The 27,268-nt window shown below is 43.4% G+C and overlaps 1 protein-coding gene across 1 annotated transcript in view; it reads left to right on the top strand.

Annotated features, from left to right (window-relative positions):
• The window catches only part of CTNNBL1 (catenin beta like 1), a 460,868-nt gene that overhangs the window by 280,140 nt on the left and 153,460 nt on the right, over nucleotides 1–27,268 (top strand). The window contains exon 11 of the mRNA XM_085619195.1: nucleotides 20,299–20,480. Within this exon, the coding sequence (XP_085475321.1) occupies nucleotides 20,299–20,480 (182 nt within the window). The remainder of the gene's footprint in view (nucleotides 1–20,298; nucleotides 20,481–27,268) is intronic.

Consider the following 27,268-nt stretch of genomic DNA (forward strand, 5'->3'; position numbering starts at 1 on the left):
GAGGGTTGCAGGGACTGTAGCAGCTCCCAGGAACATTTATATAAAGAATAACAACATTTAAAACAGTAATTTTCATAGGTCATTGAATACATGACCCCGGGAGAGCTTACCATATTTTTATAAAGTACTCGTAGCTGGAGCTCTATGCTCTTCAGATGGAGTGATGAGCACCGTTGTGATCGGTTCTGTGGCTACACTTTGTACCTTGAAAAATGTTACAAAAAGACTCTGTGACATGTTGATGCTTTTTTTTAATCATCATAAACCTTTGTTTTTTTTAATGACAATCACTTTTAAACATTGAGCGGTGGGGATTAATGAAATATACATTTCATTATAATTATTGATAATTTTCTGACAATGATAATACATGTGCTTTATGTATGTTGATATTAATTTTGGTGTTCTGACGAAGTCAGTAGTTCTGCGTAATTAAAATGACACTTTCTATATTAAGCCATGTGCTCCTGCAAGAGTTTGGGCACCAGACCCTGTGCCCACCCCCCTGCTGAGCATGGCTTGTGGGCAGCTTGCTGAGGTTGTGCACCAGCACGTTGGGCGCAGAGCCTGGCCAGCGGCCTACCACACACCGCACTGTCCGAAGGTCGTGCGTAGCTTGGAGTTGGTGGCAGGGCCTGCCACAGGCATGTTGCTAGTGTTATGTATGGTAATAACATATTACTTTGTTTTTTTAATGACTTGTAAGTTTTTTTTTAACAAAGTTTAAAACAACGTTATATTTAGGTATGGTATCAATGTCTTACTTTACATTGTTTTTTAAACATAGAAATTCACTGAAAAAATGCAAATGTTAAAGTAGCGTTATAGTTAAGTGAAAAACATAACGTTGTAAACAAAACAAAAAAAAATGCTGAAATTCATAAGTTATAGTTCTCTCAAGTAACTATAACTCATGTTCTAAGGCATGGGTACTCATGGGGGACCGTTCTTTGAGCTACGACCAGCATAGCGCCACGCAGCAGTTCTTACCTGGCTCCAGGGCTTGGGGGTAGAGTCGCTGGCAGTCTCCCTCGCCGCCTCCTGTTGTACCGAGGCCGCCGCGGAGGAGGACTACAGCCCCCAGCAGACACTGAGAGACCCGCCCACATCCGGCGGAAAGCGCGCCCGGAGGCGCTACTTTAGTCGAGGCTCCCCCGGTGGAGCGGGGGGACCGTTCTTTGAGCTACGACCAGCATAGCGCCACGCAGCAGTTCTTACATGGCTCCAGGGCTTGGGGGTAGAGTCGCTGGCAGTCTCCCTCGCCGCCTCCTGTTGTACCGAGGCCGCCGCGGAGGAGGACTACAGCCCCCAGCAGCCACTGAGAGACCCGCCCACATCCGGCGGAAAGCGCGCCCGGAGGCGCTACTTCAGTCGAGGCTCCCCCGGTGGAGCGGGGGGACCGTTCTTTGAGCTACGACCAGCATAGCGCCACGCAGCAGTTCTTACCTGGCTCCAGGGCTTGGGGGTAGAGTCGCTGGCAGTCTCCCTCGCCGCCTCCTGTTGTACCGAGGCCGCCGCGGAGGAGGACTACAGCCCCCAGCAGCCACTGAGAGACCCGCCCACATCCGGCGGAAAGCGCGCCCGGAGTCGCTACTTCAGTCGAGGCTCCCCCCGCGTCGCGGGACGCGCGCGGGCGTCGCCGGGCTGAGCCCGGGCAGAGGGCGGGCCGTCTGTGGCCGTCAGGGGACGGAAGAGGCCGGGCTGGGCCACCCCCTTTGCATCTACAGGCTGAACAGGTAATTACTGAAAGCATGGGGAAACGTACAACGAAAACTATTTGTGTTGACACTGCCGCCCTTATTGAGTCGTCCACGTCGATAGACTCATTGTTGGCCAATGCCCTTACTATGGTCTCCAATGAGATTGCTGATACTGAACGAAGAATGTCTTTCGGATTCCCCACCACTACTACTACTCTGCTATGTTCTCAATCTCCTAAGGCTTTATCTAACCTGGGCCTCCCCCTCTCCCCTACAGTAACGGTTATCAAACCAATTATTCATGTTGACACTCTAACTACGACTACTGATACATCTAGTTTGCCGACTATTGCTGTAACCGACTGTTTAGCGGAGCCAGAACTAGATAAAACGCCATGCTCCAACAAACTTATAAGGGAGAAACGCAAGAGAGGCCCTGTGAAATGCATAATAAATAAAAGGAAACAATCAGGTCGTTGTAGAAATCAACCTACGCCACAGAGCATGTGGAACAAAGATAAAGCCAAAGATTGTGAAATAGTTATATCAAGTGCCATTGAGGACTTACTACTTTCCCCATTACCATCGGATGAAGGATCTGAGAGACCTACCACTCTCACACGAAGACTAGAGTCTCCAACTATGGACAAAAGTATTTGTGGGGTCTCTATGCCACCTAAGGAGAGTAGTGATAATACAGTCAGTACTCCGACTGAGTCCACCGATCAAAATACTCTAGCAATTTGATTGAAACTATTGTCGATACTATTTTTAAGCAAGTCGAAATTCAAATAGTTAAACAATTTAATACTGTTTTTAAGAGATTGGACAAAATCGAAAACCTTGTCAAAAAAGAGGAAATTAAAAGGAAAGGCACTATTAGCCTAGATGTTGTTCGAGGCGAGAAAATTATGAGCAAATTGGAAACCCTATGTAATGATCTGAGGGCGGGGGGCCTGACTGCCGTTGCTGATTCTGGCCGTGGAAACATGCAAGGCCCAACTGTTGACAAAACTGTCTTATCTAATAGCACTCCAGTCAATATCCTACCCACATTGCCTACGGGCTTGGATCATGACCCCTCTGGTGCAGAAGGAACAGTAATGACTAGTACTTCAATTTCGGATGCTAAGACCCCGCTAGCCTCCTCAATAGACAGGACAGGTATTACCTTGGATGGCATAAACACTGGCGGAGGTACATCAGTAAGAAACAGACCCACTAATAATTTAGGGCCGCCACTCAACTTACCCCCAGAATCTTGCCCATATGTTTTAGTGCTAGCAGGCGTACCTGCTCTAAAAGAAGGCCAAAGTGAGTCATGGGTACAATTACACAATAAATGTATCAATTGGCTGACAAAACATAAAGGGGCAAGATGGAACATATCAAATGAGATTATATTAACTCGTAGGGTAAGCTGGGTGGGGCCACAACAGAAAAACATCAGCGGGGACTGCATAGTGATTAATTTCAGACATCCGAATTTTGTAAGATTTTTCATGGACACACATAACTCCCATGTCAGTACATTCACCGCAATAAGCCTTCACCCACTGGGTTATTTCTATAGGCCCCCCCACAGACCAATTCAGACGGTCTCTAATACCATCCCTATATCTAACAGATTTTCCGCCTTATCGGACTTAGGAAGCCTAGACTGACAACCACCAATACCTTCTATTATATTGGATAAGGCCATCAACATAGTGCCCCTGGATACGGCTAATCCCATATGTATCCATAAACCCTGCCCAGACAGATTAGTCCCTCCACATGTAGTTTGTTCAGATCGTCCCATTGCCCCTACTCTTCCCACTACCACTCTATCAACTGACACTCTAAGTGTCATCAGTTGGAATATTGCAGGGCTTCCAGGTAAGATGAAAATCAAAGAATGGGTTACCTGGATATGTAACTTTGATGTGGTAATGTTACAAGAAACATGGTGTACATGTATTCAATTATTGGAGGGTTTCTTTTGCCACAATCTCATTGTACCATCTCCTGCTTTGGGACGACCAAGTGGTGGTCTATCTATCTGGGCAAAAATTTCCAAGGATATGAAAATTGAACCATTACACGTGGTTAGTAAAAACTTGATAGCCGTAAAATATGTTGCAAGGTTAAAGATTTGTTTTATAAATTTTTATAATAATGATTTTGTCAACCATCCTAACCCCACCTTTTTAGAATTGTTTAAGTTTATCGACGAAGTTGCGGATGGTGAAAAATATGGTCTATTTGATGGCATTTGTGTTGGCGGGGACTTTAATGCTCATATTCATCTTACATCTCCGCCCTGTAGACGAGGCTCTGAACTATTGGATCTTTTACATAGTAGAGACCTAGATGATGTCATGGGCCATTTTGGAATTGATGAGGGAAAGGTACCGGCCCCCACGTATATTGGCCGCGGTTGCTCAACCACGATTGATTATATGTTCACTTCTTCCCTCCTTAGTGAAGTGTTACTTAAGTCTGAGGTTGTCAGTAGCCCATATAGTGACCATCTGCCGTTAGTAATCTATCTCAAATCTATTAAAAAACCTGTAGGCCCATATGAGGTTGGAGTTCAAAATATTACTGCATCTACAGACAGACTAAGGATTATCTGGAGAGGGATTGATAATCGAGAGATTCTAACTAATGTGATGAAGAATAATCCCCTGTTGATTTCCAACTGCCTAACATTTGGTGGCCCTGATATTATTAGATCCTTCTGTGATCTATGTATAGTTATAAAAAGGGCAATCTCCAGACCAGTAATAGAACACAATACAAATAATCAAAGATGGTTTGATACTAATTGTTCGAGGGCTAATAGAGAACTTAGGAAAGCTTTGGAAGCTAAACCCCGAGATGCATCCCTCGTCAGTTCATTACATTGTAAATACAAACAGGTTTTAAAAATCAGAACTGAAGAGCTTTTAATAAACCATTGGGATAATCTCACTAAAACAATTGCCCTAAAAGATACTACTGGTTTCTGGAAAGAAGTAAAAAGCTTGAGAGCCCTGGGAAGCAACATCACCCCGATAAATTGTAACATCACAGGAGACTCATGGGTCAGCCATTTCTCAAAGCTTTATGCTGCAGCTGGGAACTCAACTGAGGATAATTTCCCAGATGATACCATAGTCATAACATTAGAAGAGGTGGAGGAAGCCATCGCGAACAGTGCTGGCAATAAGGCCCCTGGTCCGGATGGTCTGTCCATCGACCAGATAAAATCAAATACATGGTTTTGTGCCCCCTTACTCTGTAACCTTTTTAATAACTTGATTAAGGAATCCATCCCTCCTACATGGTCTTGTAGTACTATTGTACCCATCTTTAAAAAGGGAAATAGGTTGGACCCGGGGTGTTACCGACCAATATCCCTGATCGACAACACTCTGAAGGTCCTTGGCAGAGTCCTATTTGATAAAATAAGTACTTGGGCAGATGAAAACTCCATTATCCATCGTTGTCAGCTTGGTTTCCGGAGCAAGCTTGGCACGGGGGAACAATGCTTAAACCTTAACCTCATAATGGCCAAATACACGAGAGCCAAACAATCTCCTCTGTATTTTGGCTTTATGGACCTAAGTTCAGCGTTCGATTTCGTTAATCGCTCCCGCTTGTGGTCCATTCTTTAAAATTATGGTTTAGATGAACCTTTAGTCCATTTTTTGGCCAACCTCCATCGCAACCTGAAAGCTCGAGTTCGATTAAACAATGACGGTGAGGTTTCGAATGAGATTTTAATCGGCAAGGGGGTGAGACAGGGCTGTGTCTTGGCCCCCTTGCTTTTTATTCTATACATCAATGAATTAACTCATTCCCTATGCAATTTGACTAAGGACGTTCCAATTATCAATAAGAAACCTATCCCGGCGTTACTCTACGCGGATGATGCGGTCCTTATGGGCCGCACTCCGAATGCTCTGCGTATCCTAATATCGGGATTTGTTAATTATATGTCCGATTTAGGGTTGTGCACTAATTTTAACAAATCCTGTATAATGACTTGCGGCCCTAAAAATTATAAAATTTCAAAGATTGTGATAGGCCCAAACATCCTAAAAAGCACTTGCACTTTTCCTTACCTGGGTCTGCTATTCTCTAACAGCGGTTCGTGGCAACCACACGTTGCGATGGGGAGAAATAAACTTTCAAAATCGATTAATTCCATTACCTCCCTGCGCCAACCACGCCAGGCTGATGTGGTTCTTAGTTTACTACAAATTTACCGAACCCAATGTCTCCCAACTGGTACATATGGTGCTGAAGTCTGGGGGTTTTCGAACTGCACAGAATTACAGAGAGAAGAGAACAGATTCTGTCGAAAGATCCTGGGGGGAGTTATTAGTGCACCGACCTTTGTATGCCACAATGAATTAAAACTGCAATATGTAGAGGATTTTATTAGAGTGAGACCTGCATTATTTTGGCTAAGGATATGGCAAAACCCGGCAGCTTCCCTGACTCGTGAGATTATTTTAGATTGTTTGAAAAGTGATAATGTCGCTCTAATCCCATGGATCAATGCGGTAGAAAGGAGCCTTGTGAGCGTCAACTACGGTCATCTTTTCACATATCCCAACAGGATTGACGGCTCCCATAAAAACTTGGTGAGAAGGGCACTCTATCAGCATTTTCATAATGAAAGGGAAAGAGCAGACTCTGTGAAACAATCCACAACTGACTACTTACTAATCCAGGAATCACATATTGAATTCCTGACGTCCCCCCAGCCCTATTTGTGTAAAAAACTGGGTAGATGGACCAGACTTCTATTATTTAGATTCAGGGATAGGAGCATTATAAACCTCATCTGCTTTCCACTGGGCTACATCAAAAACTCGGAAAAACTACATTGTCCTTGTGACCACGGTGGAACCCAGAGTATGATCCATTTTATTTTCGGATGTGGTTTTTATATGAAATTCACAAGACATTATCTAATCCCATATTGTAGGAAATATGACTTGTTTAACCACAACCTTGCCTATAGACATTTTTTAATGCTGGGATCAGATGAATTAATTTTTAGAGTTAGTAGCTTTCTTAAAGCCATTGTACGCTCACGCAGGTCGTTGAAAATTGATTAATTTTGTTAGACATTCACTTCGCACTTTAAAGCATGTCTTGTTGAAATTTAATACATTGCAATAGTTTTGTCAACATAAATTTATGAGCCATTTTCTATGCATAATTGTATATATTGTTGAATGATGGCCTTATGCACAGCCCAGTCAGAAGGATATTTGCGTTTTCATTGTTGTTTTTATAAATTATATTCTTACATGTAATAAGCTGCGGCCCAAAATTGTAGTATTTAATGTGTATTTTAAAAATTTAGTTTTTGTGCTTTTATGGATGGTTTGTTGAAATCCGAATAAAGTCTATTTGAATTGAAAATTGAATTGCATGGGTACTCATAAACATTTTCCCAGGGGAACATAGTATGTTCTCCGGTGTGCCAGAGGGCTGCATTGATGCCAACAGTGTGAGATTTGGGCTTTGCTGAAGTGTTCAACGTGACAACTATCTTGGCTCTAAGTTCACTATTGGCATTTTTGTAGGGTTGGAGTAGGAATGAATGTTTCCTTTTCATTTTTGAAAACTATCACTTTAAAAAAACGTAGTTCTGAATGCACTGATTCAATCTGATGTACTAATGTGCATGCGGCACCGGGCTGTAATTTCTCGATCACTGCCCAAAGGTAACTGTAACTCATGCCCTGCTAATTAGCCACATATTCCATCACTAATGACATGATCTATGACATCATTGATAACACGACTGCAACCGCTGAAATGATGACATTGATGACAACACTGCATGGTGGGGCGTGAGTGAATGTAATTGTTGTTACAGTTTCTATTCGTAAAAGCTAACTGAAATGTATTGTGTTTTTTGGGTGAATATAAACTTGTACATCGAAAAAGCCTAAAGGATAAAGTAAAATGATGGTTGGTTAGCCCTGGTTAGAATACCTCAACGTATGTTTAAGAAATCTCTGAAATTCACAGAAAAAAACTGTTACATTTCTGTTATGATTCCAATCCAAAACTTAGAAACTACTGATATTTGACAGCCTTGGTTAGGTAATCGAACCAGGATTCCCTCAACCATCATGCACTACTTATGACCTTACTTATGACATCACTCACGACTTGTTAGATGACTTTGTTGAACACATCGCATATGATATTTCAAATGTCATAATTTTCATGACTGATGAAACGATCTGCACAAAATTTTACATAGGGAACCCAAGTAGGTGAACTATTTTATTGTGAATTTTTGTGCAGATTTGTTAAACTGAGGCAAAAGTATTAGCAAAAAAATAAAAGACTTCTCAGTGGAAATATAGACTTAACCTTAACTATCCAGGTGCTGCTGTTGTTGCCTGTGTTTTTAAATTGAACAATGGTGGTCCTCATTGTAGTGATGGTGCAGCTTCACTTCCCATTGAAAAGACATGTTTTTAATTTGCCTCTAATTTTTTACCAGATTTACTGTAAACTGGGAAGTCTACTAAGTCAGTCAGCTAAGGTTCGGCATACCAGATTTCATGCAGATCTGGTTAGAGAGAAAATGTCAGTTGAGGGTTAAAAAGAAGTGTTTTTGCTTTCTTTGGTTTACATCCTTGTAGTAATTTTTCTAATACTAGCGTTTTAAAAAGTTGATAAGTGGGCTTTAAAGTATTAACATTTTTATATATTTCTGTAATTTGGGTCTTGTGAATAATTCACACACGTCTGAGAAGTAAAAAAGAAAAAAAGAGAGAAAGAGATCTCCTTGGGCAGAGGAGTGTTCGATTGTAGTGTTGCGGATCGGCATATGCGGATTAGTTGCTGCAAGAGAATAATTTCTCTAGTTGCAGTCATGACAAGACTTGGGGCATTCCCTGTGCCCTTCATTCAGTGCAAAATGAACTTCGAAAAATGTAATTTAAAGTGTAGGTTAGGCACATTCTAATCCCCAGACAACTGCATGGTGATCCCTCAGATGGCCCATCGTTAGGTTAAAATAAAAAATAAAAAGCTTCAAGTTACAGGATTCACAAGTCAGATTTCTTACCCTTGAATCCCAAATACCTAAAATGGCAGCCTGTGACCACTGTACGTTCTTCAGACCCAGCACTAGGTCTCAGCCTTGCAGCAGAGCTGGCCCTGTTACCAAACATCCACTACGCACAGCTGAAAGACGTGCACGGCTGAGGTTGATCGCAGGACTTCGCCGTAGACCTCAAACCCGCTCAGCCCAGTTTCTTTTGCGATCAGAATAGAACTCATATGCTTGCTTATATCATTTTTAGGACTTCTTGTGTAGAGTTATGTATATCAGGGACCTGAGGTAGACAAAGAATGACCCAGAGGGAATATACTGAGATGATAGCCGTACATCCTAAAGAAGGGCGCCTTTCCGATTGATAAGTGCTCTGTGTTAATAGAAGTTAACTCTGCCAACCACAACACCTTGCTCCCTTCCTCCCCTTGTGTCAAGGTTTGATATCTGTTCTATTATTCAGCATATTGATTCTATTTTTCTGACCTCACATCTTTCTGAAGATGATAACTAGTGGACAGGCAAACATACCTAATTCCTCACACATCATAGACCAGAATCTTGTAATAAACCGAGATCCTCTATTAGTAATGTGAACCAGTGGAAAATCATGCAAGTGACTAACTTGTTGTGCTAACTCTTTCGCTGTGGGCCAGCCAGCCAACGATATCAAATGACCCATTTCAATCAAACTGTCCATAACCACAAGGATTATTTATGTATATATACTTTTCACAAATCACGAACAAACATCCAAAGGTGCCTTTGTGCACGGAAAAACCAAAGATCTCAATGTAACAGCTGAAAATGCACTAACAACCCAGAACCTATTTAATGAAAAGCCGGACCTTGATCAGCTTCCTAAATTTCAGTAATGACATTTTGTTTTAATTTAGGATGGAAGGGTGCTCTACAGTTTTGCAGCAGCTTCTGAAAGAGATCTGCCTCCTAGCACTGATCTGAAAAATTCAGGCACGTTTACCAATACACTTAATGTGCAAACATGGCTCTTGGCAAGTTCAACAGTAAAATCTATTCTTATGGAAACTTTAAGCGCCGATTCCTTTCCTTGTGAATATTCACCTGGTGTCGGACTGAATCTAGTAATTTTTAGAGTTCTCCTGCGTGCCGATAGGCAGCGACATACAGTTCCGTGGGATGGTATTCCCGTAGTGACTAGCAGAGATGCATATTCTGTTCCTTTCTTTTCGGGCCTTCAGATGTTGATCCGGACCTTCTCATTGGTTTTTCGACCAGCATCTAGCAAACGATATCCAGTGTGCAAGGGAAAATGCTACCCCTTAAAGAGAGGTCTTCAAAAGGCTTAATGCCGCGCCCTACCCTGGTGGGGAAACAAACCGTTGCCCCCCCCAAATTATTCTAATCAAATGTTAATGTTTAAATATGTCTAGACTTATTAAAACATTGTAGTTAAGTTCTGTTACCGTTTTAAAAATGCAGTCAAAAACATGATTGCCAGACAAATACTATTGTGGTCAGGCAGGCCTTTCTAACGTGTATAAGTAGCTATTGTGTGAATATAAGAAATGGTGGTGGGACTTTTGAAGAATATTTCGAGTCCCTTCTCTTTTGACACCATTTCCCAACCATGTTATAAAGGACAAAAGATGTTAGTGATGGCCCATTACAGAGTGGCTTAATCCTGCTCATTTTCTCCACTGAAAACAAAGCACTGTTATCAGCATAATACTTCCTTTGGCCAGTGGCATAACAAAGGCCCCCACAGCCCTGGCAGTGCGGGGAGGCCCCGAGCTCCAGGGGGCCCCCTTAGCACAGTCCCCTGGCTTGGGTGCTCCTGAGTGAGTCCAGGTTGGGCCTCAATGTACTTTGCAGGGGGGGCCCCTTCAACTTTCGGTACGCCACTGTGAATGGCCTGTGCCTACATCGCTCAGATGAATTTGTAGGCCATACTTTATCATGAGGCCAAACTGTATCTCGGCAAACACAAAAAAATTCCACTCTGTGAAGTTGAAAGAAATGTCCTGTTCCCATTTCTGAAGCTGTTACAGCTGCAGATCAACATCAGTGTCAAAGTCTTTGGGTAAGTCAAAGAAAAAAACCATAAGAAAACCAAGCTGGAAATGGTCACTTCCCTTTACTCTTGAACTCCTGAAAGCATGCAAGGGTGCCAACGCGTCTTACAGTCTGATTCCGTGTATGGTCCCAACACATCCCGAGCTTCCAGGTCCGTTGGCAAATTTGCAGCAAGTTGAAAACAGGAGGGCCATGTTGCTTGTATTTGGAACTTTAAGGACTCCCTCTTGTGTGCCTTTGATTCCCAACGATTCACAGGGGCCTACAGTTGGATTTCCAACATCATGTCCACTCTCTGCACTGTCTGTGCCCCTTCGACCCTCATCTGGTTCAACACCGATTACTGTCCAGTGACAACATTTGCTCAGTTCTGCACGCATTGACACCATTGATACTGTATGCGGATGTACAGCCCATAAGCCTATCTGACACCGAGTTTAATCCACCATGACCATCACTGAAGTTGCGCCTGGCAAGTAGCCACATGGCAACTCTTCTGACTCCAATACTTTGCCCTTACCACATGGTCGGGCTAGGATTTTATACAGTCTTTTTGTCACAGGTTCAGACAGCAAGAACTGTGAACACTGGGACGATTATGTTCCCCAATATGATGAGGAAAACTGGTATGAAGAACTTCAGGATGGCAGTGGGCTAGACACTTCACCCGATGCTGGCCTTGTGTCCATCAGGGTCCTGTAACAGATGAAAGTGCTTCTTTCACTATGGTGATGTGAATGCGGCTAATGTTTTGGACCTACAGCTACCAACCATGAAACACCAGATTAATGTGCTGACGGAAGTATTACAACCTGGTCAAGCTCCCACAGAGACACTGTTGCCATTCAATAAGGCTCTTAAAGACACCTAGTCCAAGCCATCTACAGAGCCGCCTGTTAAACAGGTTACTTGTTATTTCCCTGCACCTGGCGACCCTGCTTTTCTAACACAGCATTCACGCCAGCGGGTCTGGTGGTACAGGCATCCACCAGCAAGGTCAATACCAATGCTTTCCCTACCTCTTCACCTGGTTATGAGTCCAAAGGAATAGAGACATTTGCAAACAAATATTTTGCTCCATCTGCCTTGCTCTGTAAATTCCAGCTCTCTCTTCGCCCACTATTCCCATGCTCTTTGTGACACAACACTAATTTTACCGGCTGTTCCAGACAACCTTCAGGCACTCCTCACTCAAGCTATGATGTGGTAAAATTTGTAATAATACCTGGACTGGAGATAGCTCATTGTTTGGGTCACACTATGGGTATCAGTGTAGCACTTCAGCACCACACCTCATTGAGGTCAGTGGGCTTGTCTAGGGTTGTCCAGGCATCCTTAATGGACATGCAGTTCGATTGCACTTGCCTTTTCAGCTGGAAAACGGACTCAACCTTGGAACATTTCAAAGAGAACAGAGCCACAACACATTCTTTGGGCCTTTGTTCTCCTGCAATGCACTTCTATTTGAAATAGTGCCCTGTCCGTGGCTACGGTAGAGGCTTTCTATTTTTCCAGAATCCTCCACCAGTTGCCAGGCTTTTTGGGCCTCATGACAGATGTGTCTCTCAGAGACAACAAGGACAGTAGGGACAGCGAGCGCCTCCGTCCCCTGCCCCATCAGCAGTCACAGCCACAAAACCACTTTAGTGTGTCCTTGCTGGCACAAAGCCACCAGGTCAGAGACAGAATCTGATATTTTCTCCAAATAGGCAACCCATCACAGCCAACAAGTGGGTCCTGTAAATTGTCCACCGGAGCTAAGCCCTTTCATTTCTTTCTACTCTGCTGCATTTTCCACCATCTTCAGAGTGACATACGGAGGACCATATGCCTGTCTTATACCAAGAAGTGCGGGCACTTTTGACCAAAGGGGCCATAGAGAAGGTTGCAGCCTAGGAGACCGGAACTGGGTGTTACTCCCACTACTTCCATGTGCCAAAGAAGGATAGAGGCCTATGTCCTATTTTAAATCTTGGCCCTCTCAAAACGTTCATGCGGAGGTACAAATGTGAAATTCACATGCTAACCCAGGTTCTGTCTGTCATGGAGACTGGATGGTGGCATGGACCTGCAGGAAGCTTATTTTCACATCCACGTCCTGCAGGCCAACATATGCTATCTATGCTTAACGGTGCACCAAGAGCTTTTTCAGTTTGCAGTGCCCCTATCTTGCCTCACCACTGCCCTCAGGTGTTCACAAAAGTGATGGCGGTGCTCGCATCACACCTTCGAAGTTAAGGGTACCAGTCTTCCCCTGCCTTGATGACTGTTTGCTGAAAGCCTGCTCACCACACGTGGTCATCAAACACCTCTGAAGGTGGCTAACGTCTTAACATCCTTTCGGTTTACTATCAACTTGCCAAAATCACACCTTACTCCTTCGTAGATGCTCCCCTTCATCGTAGCCATAAATGATACAGTACTCTTTCATGCCTTTCCTCCCACCTACACGCAGAGTGTCCAGGACTTTAAGGCTATAATCCAGATGTTGTAACCTTGTTCCTGGATCTTAGTGCAGATGACTCTGGGTCTCTTGGGGTTGTTGGCCTCCTGCATCTTGCTAGCCAAGCACACCAAATGGTACCTAGCATTCAAGTGGGTACAGCATCAGGAACATCTGTCTGATTGTATCCAGATTTCAGAAGAGACTCCAGAATATCTGCAATGGTGGCTACAGGACCAAGATGGGGTCAGTGGTGGGCCCCTCTCCTTACCCTACCCAGAGCTGAGGAAGGTCACAGATGCATCACTGCCTGGTTGGGGAAGCCATCTGGGAGAGTTGGAGATCAGAGTCATTTGGTCTCTTGCGAAACTCAACTTCATATCAATTTGTCTTACTTGAGGGCAATTTGCTAAGTGTTATATGCCTTTCTCTTCCCCATCAGAGGAAGGCTGGTGAAGGTGCTTTCGGAAAACAGCATTGCCTTGTAGTACTGCAACCAGCAGGGTGGGGTGTGTTGCTGGGACCTATTTCAAGAAGGCCTGGGCCGTTGGAACCGGCTGGACCGCCAAGAGCTTTCTCTGGTGGTGAAATACCTGGCAAGATTAAAACACCAGGTCAGACAAACTCAGCTGCAGGCACCTAGCAGATCACAAGTGGCAATTGTACCCTGAGGTGTCACAGACCATCTTCCAGCAGTGGGGTGAGCCCTGGCTCGATCTTTTTGCCACTACTGAGAACGCCTAATTTTCTGGGCGCTGTAATTTTTATAGCAGCTATCTCTCTGAAGAGGCCTGCGTTTAGAGTGGAGCTCAGAAATCCTGTATGCCTTCCTGTCACTACTTTTCCTGTTCCAAGTTCTGAAGAAAATCAGGAACCACTGGGTCCAAGTCATCCTAGCAGTACTGGATTGGGCCAGTGCATTGTGGTACCCAGAACTCCTAGATATTAGCATCTGTCCTCCAATCTAGCTGCCACTTCAGGAAAATTTTCAGTCACAGCACTAGGGCAGGGTGCTGCGGCCAAGGCCTACTCACTTTGCATTTCTATGCTTGGAGATTGAGCGGCAACAGCTGACATTTTTGGCCTGTTAACTCAGGTTGTTGATGTCATCTTGGTTGAGGCACCCCTCCAATAAGCGAGTATACGCTTGTCATTGGGACAAATCTATTGATTGATGCAGCACCCGACAAATTAACCATTTACAGACACAGTGGTCTGAAATGTTATTGTTTGTTCTATGCGCATGATTAAAGGTTTGTGTGCTATTTTCGCTTTTGTTGTATCAAGCTTTGGTATTCAAATCATCCTTTGTGATGAGATTTTTGAAAGGTTTGCAACATTTATTTCCCCCAAAATCTTTTGTGACGGCTCAGTATGACTTGAACTTTGACCTCACTTTCTTGATATGCACATCTTTTGAGCCATTACCCAATTGTACCTTTAGGTTTTGATCTTGAAGACAGTATTTCTCGTCCCTATAAGTTCTACTAGACTTATGAGTGAACTTTAGGCTGTCAGTCTACCGTATAGCACCTTCTTTCCAGATAAGTTGGTTTTGACGACCCGAGCTTCATTTTGAAGGAACTGGTTTCTCCATTTCATGTTGGGCAAGATATCACACTTCCAGCTTTCTTTGCTCCCACTCATCTGTTCAAGGAAGAAGAAAGACTCCACCATTTGGACTCTAAAATAGCATTAAGCTTCTATACTGATCGTACCAAGGAACATTGAGTGGATGATCATCTGCTTGTAGGGATCTCCGGAGCAAAGAAGGGCAAGGCAGCGCAAATTCAAATCATTATTCTCTGCATAAATATCCGCTATGCAGTGGTGAAGGAGCAGCCCCCAGAAGGCTTACAGGGTTACTCCATCATGGCCAAAGCCTCTACCTCTGCGTTAGCACGCGGAATGCATGTACTGAACATCTGTCAGGCAGCTATGTGGGCATTAGTACACATATTCATTAAGCACTGCTACTTTTGCAGTTGGGTCTGTTGAGAGGGGAATTTCACCTGCTCGGTACTGCAGGACTTTTTGGTAAGAGCTAGGCCACAGGCCTACCATCTTGGGAGGTACTGCTATGGTATGTATTCACAAGAGGAGGAATCTGAAGTTAGAAGTATCTGCCAGAAGAACAAGTGAGTTACCTTCGGTAATGATCTTTTTGATGACTTCTCTATCTAACCGCAGATTTCTCACCGGCCCTCCCACTGTTCTGTGACCTGGACTAGTATCTATCTAAAAAGGTCCCAATCGAGAGATATGCACACTGGTCTTACCAATCTGCCAATGGGCTCTGCATCGAAGTACATGGACAGCCTAGAAAGCACCTAATGCTAGCGAGCATGGGTGACACTTGTATGCATGACGCCACCTATTGGTGCGCTGGAGAGCTGCTCTAAAGGTTTCTGGATCCAGTCTGATGCCCGGGAAATATTCATGTGGTGTGAAATTTGTGGTTCGATACATTATCCACCAGAAAAATAGTCACTGAGGGCAAGATATTTTTTCTTATGCCAGGGGGAACAGGCAAGGCTTTAGGTTTGCTACGTGAGCATTTGATTTGAACAATGATTTAGCAAGATTGTTTACCATCAGTAAATAAGATTGGCCACCAAAAATATCAACTTACTGCTGTCAAAGTCTGAACATTTCCTGGGATGCCCAGCTATATTTGTCATGCCAATCAATAGTCTACGGTATATACACAGCTTTTTCATGATACCTCAGGCTATCTTTTTGATTTATTTCTGATATTTAACCAAGTCTCTATGTCTGTATGTTCATGTTCTGCACATACCTAGATCAAAAAATAATATACATTAATTCAAGTGATGCAGTGGTCAAGATCAAACTGATCTTGTTGTGATAGGGCATCGGCCTCCTAATTCTTAGTATCTGGTCTATAATTTATCATAAAACCGTAGGTAGAGAAAAACAAAGCACAGCTAAGCTGTGTAAGGGTAAGTGTTCAGGCTGATTTCAAACCTTAAGATTTTTGTGATCTGTGTACACTTCTGTAATGTGTTTTTCCCAGTCCTTAATCTGCAAAAACATAAGTGCTGGTGCCCAACGTTTTGTTCGTAAGTCTGTGGCCGATGCTATCAAATGTCAAGGGTGCCCCATGCCAGAACTGCGTAGTCTTTATTCCACCTCTTGCCTCTTTCATTGTTGACTTATCACTGCCTACCCCTTTATCTCACTCATTTAGATTCTTTTTCATCCCTGATTTTCCATGTGTCATGGTTTTCCCTTCTTTCTCTCCCTGTTTCTTTTCCTAGTTTGTTATTCTCACTTTTGCACTGGATCAGTGTTGGAAGTTAAGTAATAAGTTTCGGTCCCCAAGGATAAGTGCTAGTGGGCCCCACCAGAGTGAAATAAGCACTGGGTTCGTCCCTAAGAAGTTATGCATGCATTCTCCAAAAGATAACCTACTGGGTAGAAGTTTTTTGTAGTTAGTATAGTTAGTTGGCATAATTTAACTCTACTAGTGAACAATTCTTGGAAATGTCAGAGGGAATCTGGCCAGTGTTTGGATTTCTCTGAGACAAAATAACTCTCTTGGCAGGATAAAGAAGTATGCCTTGCACACAATGCTTGGCAAAGTTTGTTTTTTCCAGTTTTGTCTTTGCTTAACCCTATATAATCTTTAAATGCAGTGTTGTGTGTACGTTTGTCCTTCTTACTTTGTTACAGAACAGCACAATGATCCAAAATTCAGCATTGAATATGTTTGCATGGCTGACGAGTAAAACAATCAGGATTTTGAAATGTGCAAGTCAAACTCTAGACTTGAACCCCTTTGAGATGGTGTTGTGGACCTCAAAGAGGGCTGTTCATAAACAAATGCCCTCAAAGCTTACTGAACTTGATCAGTTTTGTAAGGAATAGTGCTCCATAATTCCTCCCTAGTAAAGTGAAAGAAGGAGAAATGTTTGCTTTAAGTTCAATCTAAAGGGGTTCCACCACTTAATTGAATGATAGGTCATGCTGCTCAATGATGGCTGATTATCTATTTATTAAATGATGACAAAGTGAAATTCAAATGTGTTATTTGTCACAGGAGGTTTGATGTATCTACTGGTAAGGCTCTACAAGGACTAGATGAAGGACAGATATGTCCTAATATGTCAAACCATAGAATTTTGAGTGTATTTTGTTTCACTTTATCAACTTTGGGATACTATATAAGCATATACATATGTATTAACTAAAAAAAACAAAGTGAAGTTATCATTAAGATTCGTTTTAATACCTTTAATGTATTTTTGAAAAAAGATCCAATTTCACCTAAATACAGTTAAAGTTTAGTAACAGGTTGTGACTTTGAATGTGACGAAAATCCATAAGCACTGTATTTGGTGCACGTGTTATGGCTGTTGTATGACTTGGGGATTGCAGTTCTAACCATAACTTGCGAATTTCAGTGATGTTCAGTTTTAATCCACAACAAAACTGCACTCAAACCATGTTTTTTCACAATATGAATACACACAAAAAAAAAATATATATCCCGTTGTGATGGTGGATATGTGACGGCGAAGCAGCCAGAAGGAAACCTCCAAGGGTTCTAGAGTCGAACGGGCAGCAGTAGAGGTGTTCAGTGAGGACAGCCTGTCCTGTCTGCTGAAGATGTTTGACCCACTGGGAGCAAACTTTCTTCCATGCAACGGGCGATTCAGCAACCGGGAATACAACTAAGATCAACAGCTTGCCTGCGGCAGAATAAATATTTCAAATGTAATCAACCCAGAGCAGTCCAGCAGCTATTGATCCCTAAAAGCCTGACCCTGCAGGGGCATGAATATTCCACAGACCTGCTCTCTGCAGTCAACTTCACTGAAGATCAATATGCAATTAGCACATCTCCAAACATTCATAAGATGTCTGCTCTCCTCTTGCCTGTTCCCGTTGCCACAGCACTCCCCGAACACACCCTCCCTTTGTCAATGATATGCAATATGAGGGCGAATTGGCGTCTCCCAACATCATGGCTATCCTGACTGCTCTAAGGCAGGGAGATCCTCACCTAGGATCTGAATCTTGATTCCCCTACTTTACATAGGCACCCATAATTATCTGGCATCCTATGGGTTGTTTGAGGTTATTTCCAATTGATATTTTAGAATGTTCTCTTTGTTGATTTCAGAAATTAAACTGCCAAAATATATTCATGTCACTCATTTATTTGAGCTAATACACTTTTTATTAACTGTTACCGAGAGCCTTTACTATTTACTTTTGTGTGTTTTCAATTTACTAAAATACTGTGCCTTCCACAAAGTTAATCCCAAAGCTGTAAATTGACATTATGCTTTTCTGTTACATTGTACTTAAAGGCTCTGTAAATATAATGTAATGCTTATAATCACAAACTGTGTGAATTGCAGTGCTTGAAAAGACCTTTTACATACATTAAATAAAACGCATAAATACTACCTTCATTGTACACTGAATACCAAAGTTAGTGACATTGTCCGGTAGGCAGCGACAGTCTCCATAAACAAAAGATGGTGGGGCGGATGGGGTCACGCGAGAGCTGGCGCGCACGGACGGCGGGCGATACGATATATAAAAAATAAAACGTAACTTTTTCCGCGGGCCGCTCCAGCGTCGCATCTCGTCACGCCGCCTCTCCTGTTCCTGCCTCCTGGTCCCAGCAGCCCCTGGGGCAGACTCTCTGTCCAACCCCTGAGCAGTGGGATGATTGGTCTGAGCAGGCAGTAAAGACACCCTGCTCAGACCAATAAGTCTGTGGGGCTTCCCCAGCCTGGCTGCTCAATGAAGCTGGGCTGGAGAAAACCGAAGTGCCCATGTGTCTTTTGGTCTGCCTGATACGGCTGGCCAAAAACACATATGCGCACTTAGGGAGTGGAGTGCACGAAGCACTCCTCCTCCCCCCTCCCATATCTTGGCCCCGCCCCTCCGAACACTGCTGGCTAAGAGCTGGCAAATGTAAATTAAAACATTGCAAGGACATAGTTTTAATTTACATTTGCTGGCTCTGAGCCAGGTAGTGGGGTGATGCTCCTCCACCATTGGGGAGGAGCCACCACTAGCAGTAGGTAGAAATTCCAGCCCAAGTTTCACAGTTCTGAAGTTTACAATCTGTCAGTAGCTCATTCAGTCCAGGGTCGTCGTCGCATTCAGAGATTACTCAATATTGTATAATGGGATATCCTGGACAATAAATCCCAAACTACAAAAAGCCTGCACTGAATGAGCTTTTCAGATCTGGAGCAGGAAAACTTCAATTCTTTAAAGAATGCACCTTTAATTCAAAAAGTATCCCACAGAATCTATGTGAGTCCTTTTCCATAAAGGGCATTTTCTTATAAGAACTTTAAATCAGTATGAAGGACAGATGTTGCAGTGTTACTGTTAGTGTTACTATTTCGTGTTGGACCGCATTTCTGAATCCCTGTGCAAGCTCTGTGCATTTCATATAACCTGCATCTAAAACGTGTCACAAATAGTCATGTCTTTGATACTAACTGTCCCCAAAACACTGTCCTAAAAATATATCCAGGCTCCTTTTTTTAAACACTGATAAGGCATAGAGGTTTATAGGCAAACTTTTATTTGAGTGAGGCTATTTTTGCTTATACCTCCTTACACCCTTAAGGAATGATCTAATTACTTATTGTTGCTGTACTTTAACTTTGTGATATGAACATAGCATCACTTACAAGCCCGAACAACGTGGTTGTGTTTTTTATTTAATCATTAGACCTCTGTTTTAAAGCTCTGATGAGTTCTAAATATCGAATTAAATTCATCTAATTAAGTTACATTTATCAAACGCTTAATTTAGTTTACTCTACACCCTGACAGTATATACATGTAACAGATAATGAAGGAAGTTTTCATCTTCTGGTTGTGATATGTGCATCATTCATTTGCACATTGATGCCATGTTGTTTTCTCGCTGTCATTTGTGAGCCACTTACCAGTGCTTGTCATACTCTCTCAACAGTTCCATCTGATTATTTCTTTTTTTCCACAACTTCTCTGATTCATTCTCCTTTCAATCACAGGGAAAAGAAAATGTCTCGCAGTAGCGCGTTGAAGGTCCTAGACCATGCCATGATTGGCCCAGAGGGCACAGATAACTGTCATAAATTTGTGGACATATTGGGCCTGAGGACAATTTTCCCGCTCTTCATGAAGTCACCCAAGAAGATAAGGAAGATGGGAACCTCTGAGAAGGAGCATGAAGGTAGGACTGCGGATTGTGGTATAATGAATTGCTTCTGCCAGTACTGAGAATATCATAGTCTTCGTCTGCGTCATCAAATGCGATTTTAAATATTGTGTTGTACATTCAGATATTGTTAGCATTTTTCATAAAAATGTATCCTTATTACATGAAAATGTATCCTTATTACATGAAAGTGTTTGGAAAATAATTGTACACCGACACTCATTCCTTCATCCAGTTCCACACATGTGTAACCTTAGCAGACCCGCCTATTAAACATTTTTGCTGCAATGTCTGTTGATTGTCACATGCTGAGATAAGCTCCATTATAGGCCCTGTCTTTGTCGGAAGGTATTGACCTACAGACTTCAACAAGAGCATGTGAAACAAATGTTCTTTCATTCTAGGAGAGGCTTCCCAGAGGCAGGGTAATCTAAAGAATAATCAAAAATTATTCACAAAGCCATTTTCTGTTAGGCGTGGTATCTTTAGTTTATCTGTGAGTTGGAGGCACATCTGTGACCATCTACATATACTGTTTAAAAGTTTCAAATCCCTCCTCAAGAACCCTCTTGCCGAGCTTCTTTTGCTGTGTGTTTACATCACGTTCTAGTTGAACCCCATTTTCTCCTAAATTCCTTGCACGCTGTGTCCATCTGTCAACCAAAGCAGTTTGCCTTTAAATGAACTCTTGGTGATGCACAACGTCCTTAAGCCTCCTCGATTTCTGTGTTTAACTATCTCTCATTACTAGTGTAGGAAGGTGGAATCTGACTGCATGGTTGCCCCCACTTGTTTCCTGGTGTTTGAATGGTTTTTGACTAGTCTGGCTGGGATCCTGCTATCCAGGACCCCAGCCTATCTGCTTACTCCCTTAAATGACTGGTGTGCATATTAGATGCACTAGTGATTGGATACTGTGGTACCTTATGAGCCCCTAGTATATGGTACCTTAGGTACCAAGGGCATAGGTTCTTCACAAGCCTACCAGGGGCTGAAGCATGTATTATGCCACCCCTGGGAAGCATTCACAATCTGACACCACAGGCCTGCTACTGCAGCCTGGGTGAGGTAGTGTTAGCACTCCTCACTGAGGTATAGGTTCCTATATCTCACCATACACACACATATAAACCTATCAGTCACCCCTAAGGCAGGCCCTATCAATCCTGAGGGCAGGGTGCTTGGTTTACAATGTGAGGAGGTGCCTCTGCCTGAGCAGGGCCCCTCTGCAGCTGGCAGAGTCTATTCTCTGTGGCTGTTTGTGGATGTGGTTAAACCATATACTCTTAAGTGCATTATAACCTACCGGTAAATGCATCAAAACATGTTGTGTTTGGTGTCAAACAACTTGGAATCATACCCCCACACCAGTAACTGGTGTGGGAGTATGATCCCACCCTTCTAGAGGGGACAACATGTACCTAATGTGGAAACACGGTAGAAATCTGAAAGAGCCCTGGCATCACAAAATGGATGCCACCAGCACAGACACTGGGCTGCCCTCCTGCTGCTGACTGAAACTCGCAGTGGAGGAGGCCCAACAATAGGCATCCTGTCACAGGGAGGTGTCACCACCTTCCAGACAGGATTTAGTGTATTGGGGCGGCTCGGTGGGTGCACTCCTAGAGTGCTTTGAAGTCCTGCACTGGGGGAGCAGTTGGCTCCTCTGTGCATATGCCAGTTCAAACCGGTTCAGGGGCTACCTGCCCCTACTCTGGCGCGAAACTGGACAAAGGGAAGTGGGTGTAACCACCCACTCCCCTGACCCTCCCAGAGGAGTAGTCATAGGGCTAGTCCCTCCCTTCCTTTTAGTATAAGTTAGGGAACCCTTGACATTGCAAGTTAGATATCCCTGGACGACGCTTTACAAGAAGAATCCTGGCCCTTCGACGTTCAACTACCTTTGGAAGACAGAAGAATCTCCCTTGGAGTCAAGGAGTGACTCCCCTGCTTGGCAGGCACCAAAAACTTGAATCAACGGTCGCAAACTTTCCCGCCGGAGTCCGAAGTCCCTGCAGCCCCGGAAGTGGATTTCCTGACTTCTCGACGGCCATTGTGAGTCCCCAGCAGAGCTGAGGCGAGTGGACCCCACGAGTGACGAGTAACAGCAATACCTGGGTACCGTGGACTATTGTCGAGTGCAACCCCTTCACGACGCTCTACGAACTTGTGCTTTGGACCATTGGTGGCCCACGCCTCCAGCAGGTTGTGCACCGAAAATCAGAGGCCTACCCCGTCCCGAGTGACCGTGGGCTCCTGTAAAGCATTTCCTCATGAGGCGTCTTCGCAATCCCTTGCCCGTTGGCTTGTGGGTCCCCTGAAGACATTCTGATCGAACCAAAGGGCTCCCCTGGTTGCTCCAGGCCTGCCCTCACTTACCCTCACTGGGTGAGTCCCTCAGACCTTGCTGGTCTGCACCATTGACTTTATTCACTTTTCACGAGACTTGCTGTTGCCAAGGCTTGTTGGCTCCAATCCGGTTCCCGACACCGCAGTCAGCTGCAGACGTCGTGGGACACTCTGAATCCAGCTGCTGGTCATCGTCGATCTCTCCTGGACCTCGTGAGCGAAGAGTCAAAACACCTTTGATCACCTGAAATCACCCGACATCCGTGGGCATCCATCTTCCTGGCCCCGGGTCACTGGCAAGTGACTGTGAACACTGTCCCTTCTGACACTTCTCCAGTCTTCGCAAGCAGCAAATCTTCTTTGGCTTCCATAGAAAACAGTGACGCGACGCGACACCAAAAGACACCTATGCACCCGGCTTCCCTGGGTGAGGTAACTCGTGCACTCCGGTGCCCTAGTGTGTGTTGGCCCTCGAATTACTTACCTTGTAAGTGGCTTGCTTGTAGATTTCCTCGAAGTACCCTAAAACTTTAAAAATCCAACCTCGACTTGCTCCATTGAAATCAATAGGGAACCCGCCGCTGTGTTCACACTGCACGCGTCTCTCGTGGGTCTTTTACTTACCTGCCTTGCGTGGATTAGTGAAGCCCCAGCGATTCTACAGGCCCTAGGCCTTGTCCCCTTGCAAGTCGACTTTCCTAAACCTCTTTTTTAGTATATGGTCTGGTACGCCCCTAGGGCCCCAGCCATATTTGTGCTTAACTTATTGTGAAACGTTGATATTTGAATGTGTTCCTGACTTCTAATCTCATAAAGAGATTAGTAGAGTGTGTCTAGTAGTAATAAATACATATATATTTGATATATATACCTGTGTGGTGTCCTTTCATTTGGTAATTCAAGAGATTATAAGGTAAAACAAGCTGCTTTACATTCCTCCGAGACTTAGCCTGAAGGCTGCTCTCCACAGCTACCACTAGGATAGCTTTCTTTAAAAGGTTGTCTTCAACCTATCTACCATAAGAGTCGAATTGGACTGGTGCAAGGTGGCCACTATAACTAGTGACCAGCATATGCCAGGCCAACTTCTCACAACTAGTCACTAACCATTACGCTCCAGCTTTGAGGGATTATCTATTGACCAGTAGTGCCTTATGCAGTTTTGTTGTGCTTCGCTCTGTCTTTATGTACTTCGGGTGTTTTTGTGCCTTTACTCTTGAATTTGTGCAACCCTGTCCTCAGTTGTATGAACAGTGCTTCCTCACACAAATAGTTGCTGTATTTGACTTGCTTGTTGATTTCTTGATGTCTGTTCTTCCAAATCCATGTTACATTCCAGGCTCTAACTTATATATACCTCAAACTGCTTAATATTATCTGCTGCATCATGGTCACTAGTTATTGCAGGACTCCTTTGAGCAATATTGCCTTATGCAAAGCGGTTTACTTTGTGCCGCCCTCTTACATATTCCAGTGTCTTTGTACTTGTAATCCTGATTACTTGCAAACCATTTTATTTTCTCATAAGACCTGTTTATTACCAGGTGTGACCCGGCTTTATTTTAATTAGGATTTTATTTCTTGATGTGGGTACTCTGTACTCCTAATAACATTCTCGGTTCTACCGCACTTATGTATGGGGAGAACTGCAAAATGTTTTCTGCTATGTCACATCTACTGGTTAATGCATAACTACCTAATTGTGATCCATGTCTTCTGTAATCTTGGTATTCTACCAACCCTGCATTTAACTAACTTAACTACCCCCCCCCCCCACGACCTTAACCATCCTTTATGTCACTGTAGCTAAGCCCTATTTGTTCCTACGAAACTTGCTGTATGGTAAGTAATGTGTTTTGCTATGTCTCCTGTCAACTCGTGGTTGACATCTGCCTAGGGTTTTCACACTCACCAATGCAAAATGTTCCGAAACCCCACTGGTTGAAGCTACTGCTGAATGCGTCAACAAATAAAAAAAACTTTTAGAAGGTGAACTTAAGCGTTTTAGATGCTATAGAGAAGCAACACTGTAAGTATGCTCCATGGCAGAAGCTGGTGCCAGGCACCCTTGGAAGATGTTCGGTTCAATGGTACCTTAGCCTTGCGGCGAATGGCCAGTGTTAGTGAATGTATGCAAACAGCACAGTGTTAAACACTGTGTCTCGCATTAGTGTAGCGATGCTTATAGTGTGCTTCTGTTTGGTAGGCTTTTTCTATGTTTCCATTCTTTTGTTGCTGAAAACAAGAGTTTCATTATCTTGGACATGCTTTGCTAAAGCATGAAATAAACTCATCGATTATCCTAAGGCATGGTCCATGTACCTGAAAAAGGTTTCGAGAAAGTGGCCACAATATTACAATGATCACATTGTCTGAAGGTCATACTCCATAGCGAAATTCACAGTAATCTATGTTCCCATAGTCACGTGTGAATTTCATTGATTGCACTAACAAGAGTTGCCTTGGCTATGCCACGAACAGAACATTGTGTTATACAGGAATCTGCAGTTCTAAATTTTGTGGGGAACAAAAAAATAAAAGAGGTGCTGTGTCTTTCATGTTCCTCTTTGTCCTGCTTTGAGAATCTCACGTGATCTAAGCCATATAATATAATTCTTGGCGATGTTAGTACATTTGATTTGTCTCTGAAAATATTGTTTGCAATAGTGCTACTGTGCTACTGTGGTAGAGTGCTAGGGTGTGCAGCTCTGGAACCCCCTTTCTACCCATCTTGGAGCATAGCATAAGCAGTACTGGCGTAAAAGGCTACCCAGGTGTGGCGATAGTGGCACGTAACCCTTAGAAGCAGCAATTTAGGATTGCTCATAACTGAACTTAACTTCCCTGGGCTCGCATCTACTCCTGCAATGCCTCTCCTTTAAATGAGTGAGTCTCAAAGTACTCTTATGTACTTCAGCCTGTCCTACAAGGGAAAAAAGTGAAGGTTGCTTTTTGGGGGCCTGTGGGTAATTGTCAGTGGTTTCGTAGGAGGGATGGGAGTTCCCTCCACCAAGGAGGCCTTTGTCTCCCCTCGCTCCCAAGGTAATGCCTGCAGGCAGATTGCAGGGTCCAGTAAAGAAGGTACTTCCATGCCTGTTGCCAGTCTGTGGTGTTTGTTGACCAGAGAGAGAGCATCAGGCTGTACTTCTGCTAAGAAAGATGTAATGCCACCGGTTAGACTGGTGTACTGTCTCTAGGAGTAGCTTCTGGTGGATAGTCTTTCCACCCCAACTCTGCTGCCATGGCTAATAGTGTTCTCCTAAACTTCCCTTTCTGGTTACCTGCTTCCAACAGTATTCAGTCTGCGGGGAGAGAGCAGGTACAGCGGCACGTCCTTTTGTCGAAGCAGACTTCTTAAATGAGCCTGCTCATAAGAGGTCCTTGAGTGGAATCAGTGAAGTGTGATTGAGCTTCAACTTGAAGTGTCTGGTCTGATGAGATACTGATGGAAGGCGAGGAAGAGGCGTCTTTCCACTGGTCTTTGCCTCCCAACGCCAGTGCATCAAAAAGACATGCCTGTCTCAAGGAGGCATTGGAATCCCACAGTCTGCCATTGGGCTGTGTTTTTGTATCATGATGCATTTGCTTTTCACTGTAAAGAGTTGCGGAGCTTCAAAGTCATGTTAACATCATAGCTGAGGTAACGATGAATGTTGATTGTTGAAATGCTTGTTGGCCTGAGTCGTGAAATGATTTATTTATGTTGCTCCTTGAGAAATCTTCAAAGATAACGGCAATAAATATTGGTAAAAGTCTATCAGCTCTCATCATTTTGTTCTAATATCTACTTACACTGATCAAATCTGACCTGCGCTGAGCTAATCTCCTGAAATTCACTAAATACTCCCTCCCACTAAAGAGTGCACTCTAAAGATGGAAAGCACATTTTTCAAAAATTACGTGCAATGAATGACCGTGTAACTTGTCCCAGATCGGCTACATAAATCTCAAAAGCCTGTAAATTTACAAGAATTTTCTTAATGTTATTTAAAATCTCATCGACAAATCTCAAATGTGCTGGATCATTAAAGCTGTCCAAAATCATAACCTTGAGGTTGTATATTTATGTAAGTTATTTTTAATAAACTAGTGTCATTGAATCATGTCAGCACACTGCACCACAGGTATGTCATGTCCTTAATCAGTATGAAGAAGATCAATTTAGTTTTTGCATAAGACTCATTCTTTTTGTATGTTTATACAACCAATCTGACCTTGACCTTTGTGTCTCTGTGTTCTTTGCAAAGTGAGCTTTTCCTGAAGAAACTGCTAAAGAGATGATACTACTCAATTAAATATATAAGTAATACTGGTATAACACCATTGGCTCTTTAAGATCACTGTTATCGTGGAATTGTGGTACTTCATCTAATAATACAAAAAATAGTCACTGAAAGAAACTGATCCAGAAGCTGATCACTGGCTCCACAGCACACACCATCTCTGTTCGGCGT

Source organism: Triturus cristatus, chromosome 7 (assembly GCF_964204655.1).
Source record: "Triturus cristatus chromosome 7, aTriCri1.1, whole genome shotgun sequence".
Classification (NCBI taxonomy): domain Eukaryota; kingdom Metazoa; phylum Chordata; class Amphibia; order Caudata; family Salamandridae; genus Triturus; species Triturus cristatus.